At 41.6% G+C, this 4,560-nt stretch overlaps 1 protein-coding gene across 1 annotated transcript; it reads left to right on the top strand.

Moving 5' to 3' along the window:
* The first annotated feature begins 551 nt into the window (after positions 1 to 551).
* On the top strand, positions 552 to 1,903 carry LOC145133728 (G-type lectin S-receptor-like serine/threonine-protein kinase At4g27290). The gene is made up of 2 exons (XM_079068691.1): positions 552 to 1,229; positions 1,431 to 1,903. Exons 1-2 carry the CDS (start codon positions 683 to 685, stop codon positions 1,484 to 1,486), a joined length of 603 nt encoding a protein of 200 aa, XP_078924817.1. The 5' UTR covers positions 552 to 682; the 3' UTR covers positions 1,487 to 1,903.
* The last annotated feature ends 2,657 nt before the right edge of the window (positions 1,904 to 4,560 follow it).

Below are 4,560 nucleotides of genomic sequence, written 5' to 3' on the forward strand. Positions count from 1 at the left end.
GTAATCGGCGACAGAATCTAAATACGTGGAAATGTGTTGGTAAACCGTCGGTATATTGTAACAGATCACCGACGAACATTTTTCTGTCGCTAAACCGTTAGAAAGTAGTCACTAAAATCCATGTAATAAGGCTTTCTTAATCTGTCGGAAATCCGTTGGTAAACCGTCGTTATTTCCGATGGATTTTTCCATCGCTAAAATTCAGTCATTAATACTATATTTTCTAGTAGTGTGTTGGAAATCAGTCGTTCCTTTAATACTCAGTCAATCACAAGACTTGGTAACACCCAATTTCTGAATACTTAGTCCAACATGGACTATTCAACTCTGATCCACTCCATGACTATTGACCCGTGGATTACACGTCGCAACTCATCCGTAACCCATAACCCATCAAGATTACCCAAGAAAAATAGCATGACTATTGTACAGTACAACCAATCATATGTTTTTCTTTTTCGAACAGCCAATAGTATATAACCAATTTTATATGAGCCACGATGGATGAACAATAATGGGAACAATCTATTGTTAGACAATGAAATGCTTATTGAAGAGGTAGTTCAAAATTGGCTAGCAGATTATCGTTTAGAATATTTTTTTTTAAATACGTTGACCTTTCACTTGAATTGATCAAATATCTACCGTCTTCAACTTTCACCCAGACAACAACTAATCATCAATGAAGGATCATTCCATACTTATATTTTTTGCCTTTGCCTTATTCTTTCTGCTCCCAGAATCTTTCGGAGTAGACAAAATAAACGCAAACCAACCTATAAAAGACGATAACACAATCGTTTCAGATGGCGAGATGTTCGAACTCGGCTTTTTTAGCCCCAGAAACTCAAAGAATCGGTACCTGGGTATATGGTACAAGAAGATTTCAACAGGTACAGTTGTATGGGTCGCCAACAGGGAAACGCCAATTACAGATGACTCCGGCGAATTCAAACTCAGAAGCTCCGGAGGTCCGGTGATTCTCAGTGGCGGCACCACCGTGATTTGGTCATCCAATTACACGGTATCTATAACAAATATTGATCCAGTGGCACAGCTTCTGGATACCGGAAATCTTGTTGTCTGGGATAAAAACCGAAATATGATTTGGCAAAGTTTTGATTATCCTGGTGACACATTGCTGCCAGGGATGAAATTCGGGAAGGACTTGCTGACCGGAATGGACAGGTATCTGACATCATGGAAAACTCTGCATGACCCTTTTCCAGGTTCGTATGTATACTCTGTTTTCACAAATGGGTATCCGCAAATATTTGAAAGGAAAGGTTCAGAATTACATTTCAGGATTGGACCATGGAATGGTGTGAAGTTCCGTGGTTTGCCTATGGACGAACCAAATCCACTTTACTCAGCTGAGTTTGTTGTTAACAAGAAAGAAATATATTATAAATACGAACTTAAAACTTCAGTTGCAGAGAATACTTTTGATGTCGGATGGAAATATAGTGCAGTTGCACTGGATTGACCGAATGCACGACTGGATTCAATATGGAAATGCCAAAATAGATAACTGTGGTGTTTATGGGCTTTGTGGTGTTGTGTTCCAGCCTCCAAAGCCTCCAAAGCTACAGTAGCCATCATTGTTGACAAAATGAAACCTACGGGACAAGTTTTTCTTCCCATCCTATGATGAACACAATTAACAGACGCAACTACAATGGTGGCTGCTAAGACTATAAATAGAGACTTCATTCTTCAGTTGTATACATCCCAAAAACACAGAGAAACAGATAGTATAACACTTAGAGTGAGAGTGTTAGTGAGAGGGTTGGTTTTTTGTAATAGTTGAGTGTGAGAGTTGCTCCTCCTATTGTAATTCTATTTTCGTGTTTAATAGAAGAGTTCTCCAACCCCAACAACTGGTATCAGAGCCAGGTTTGGTGTCCAGGGAATTCTTTACGAATTTCTCTGTTTTTTCGTCAAATGTTTTTGTCTCAAAATCCATTTTTGAGTACACCGTTGGAAAGGACTTGTTTCAAGGATTCCGAAAATATATTTTTCGTAATTTTTTGACCACGGGAAGACCTCCAAAACGTCGGTCAAAGTTTGGTCAAAATCGCCGGAAAATATCGCCGGAAAAACCAGTCGCCGGAAAGCCTCGCCGGAGAAGAAGGAGTGACGTCATCAGTGAGGTCATCATTGACCAGAATTTCAGGAAGTTGCAGTTTAGCCCCTGATGTTCCAGAAAATTACAGAAAGGTCCCTCTGTTTCTGAAAAACTGCAGTTCGGTCCCTGTTCTTCTGAAAACATTTGTTTTGGTCCCTGGAGTTCTGAAAAGTTTCAGAAAAATCCCTGGTTGGCAGAAATATTTCAGATTGGCCCCTGTAAGTTCTGAAAATTACAGTTTAGCCCCTGTAGTTCTGAAAAGTTACAAATTAGCACATAACTTTTCAAGAAAATATTTTGAGCCCGAAAAATTCTACCCCACCATTTTTTACGCTTCCGAATCCAACCGAGAGCTCGGTTTTATCTAATTTTTCCTTGAAATATTTGTAAAATAAATTTGCAATTATTTTCGATGGAATCTACAAGTACGATTACGATGGTTCGACTTACGCCCACAAATTACAACATGTGGAAGCCAAGGATGGAAGATTTGCTTAATCTGAAAGATTTAGCAGAGCCTATAGAAAAGCAAGGCGTCAAACCCAACACGAAGACAGACGAAGTTTGGACGAGAATAAACAGGAAAACGGTGGCACAAATTCGACAGTGGATCGACCACAGTGTTTTTCATCATGTCTCTCAAGAGACAGACGCGTACAAACTTTGGGAGAAGCTCGAGAATATGTATCAGGCAAAGACGGCACGCAACAAGACCTTGCTGATGAGGCGCCTTGTAAACCACAAGTTACGAAGTGGTACGTCCATAACCGAGCATACGAGTCAGTTCCAGGATCTCGTAAACCAGCTCGGTGCTGCTGATTGGGTTCTCAAAGACGAGGAACAAGCCATATTGCTCTTGAGTTCTCTACCAGATAATTGGGAGACGCTTGTTGTGACTCTCAGCAATTCTGCCCCCGGTGGTAAAGTGACAATGGAGATGGTCACAGATGCCCTAATGAACGAGGAAGCCAGAAGGAAAGAAGCTGGTACAGACCAGTCTTTTGCCCTCGTGTCAGAAAACAAAGAAAGAGGCGGAGGCAGAACTGGAGGCCGAGGTCGAGGTAGAGGCAGAGGTAGACATGGTCAAAGTAGAGGAAGATCCCAAGATCGTGGGAAATCACGAGATCGAGGGAAATCGCGAGAGCGAGGTAAATCTTCAAATACATGGTTCGAAGGCTATTGCAATCATTGTAATTATTATGGCCACAAAAGGAGTGATTGCCGAAGGTTCTTACGAGAGCAGCCCGAGACAAGCCAGAATCCAAGCAGGGAGAATGGTGAAACCATGGTCACCATAACACAAGACGTTGCCCTTGTTACATACGAGGAGGAAGCATGCCTACATGTTGAAACTCATGATGATGAGTGGGTGATTGATAGCGCTGCATCATATCATTCGACTCCAAACCGGGATTTATTCAGTACTTATAAACCCGGAGACCATGGTACCGTGAAGATGGGAAACACCAGTTTCTCAAGCGTTGCTGGTATTGGTGATGTGCATTTAAAGACCAATGTTGGATGTACATTGGTGTTGAAAGATGTTCGGCATGTCCCAGAGCTAAGAATGAATCTTATCTCAGTTAGAGCTCTTGACGTCCAAGGATATGATAATCAATTCAAAAATGGCACCTGGAAGTTGTTAAAAGGTGTTATGGTTGTTGCAAGGGGAAAACTTGATGGTACTCTTTATAAAAGTCATGCAAAGTTGCTTCAACCAAGTCTCAATGTTGTTAAAGAAGAGACATCACCAAACTTGTGGCATAGAAGACTAGGCCACATGAGCGAGAAGGGATTGACGACTCTTGCAAAGAAGGAGTCCATTTCAATGGCAAAAGATGTTGCCTTGGATCCTTGTAAATACTGCCTATTCGGGAAACAACACAGAGTTTCCTTTAGCTCCACAAGAAAGAACCGCTCTGAGTTGCTGAGCCTTGTCCACTCCGACGTATGTGGACCCATTGAAGTAGAATCTCTTGGTGGAAGCCGGTATTTTGTGACATTCATTGACGATGCGTCACGAAAGGTATGGGCATACTGTTTGAGAACGAAGGACCAAGTATTGGACCGCTTCAAAGCTTTTCATGCAATGGTGGAAAGACAAACAGGTAAGAAGCTAAAATGTCTCCGATCAGATAATGGAGGCAAATACTATTCCCGTGAGTTCTCTAAATACTGCACGGAACATGGTATCAGACATGAAAAGACTGTCCCACGAACCCCACAACACAATGGTGTAGCAGAACGGATGAATCGCACCATTGTTGAGAAAGTTCGATGCATGCTCAGCATGACTAAACTCCCAAAGCCATTCTGGGGTGAAGCTGTATTGACATCTTGCTATCTAATAAATAGGTCACCTTCCGCTCCATTGAATTTTGAAGTTCCAGAGAAGATATGGACGGGTAAAGACATATCATATTCTCACTTGA

This window comes from Lactuca virosa, chromosome 8 (assembly GCF_052849685.1).
Source record: "Lactuca virosa cultivar CGN04683 chromosome 8, Lactuca_virosa_CGN04683_v6, whole genome shotgun sequence".
NCBI classification, from domain to species: domain Eukaryota; kingdom Viridiplantae; phylum Streptophyta; class Magnoliopsida; order Asterales; family Asteraceae; genus Lactuca; species Lactuca virosa.

Bases quoted from the DNA above. Each gene is read 5' to 3' on its own strand.
- LOC145133728 (XM_079068691.1), top strand. From the start codon at position 683: ATGAAGGATCATTCCATACTTATATTTTTTGCCTTTGCCTTATTCTTT. The intron at 1,230-1,430 runs GTTCGTATGTAT...TTAAAACTTCAG, and splicing joins TCTGCATGACCCTTTTCCAG to TTGCAGAGAATACTTTTGAT.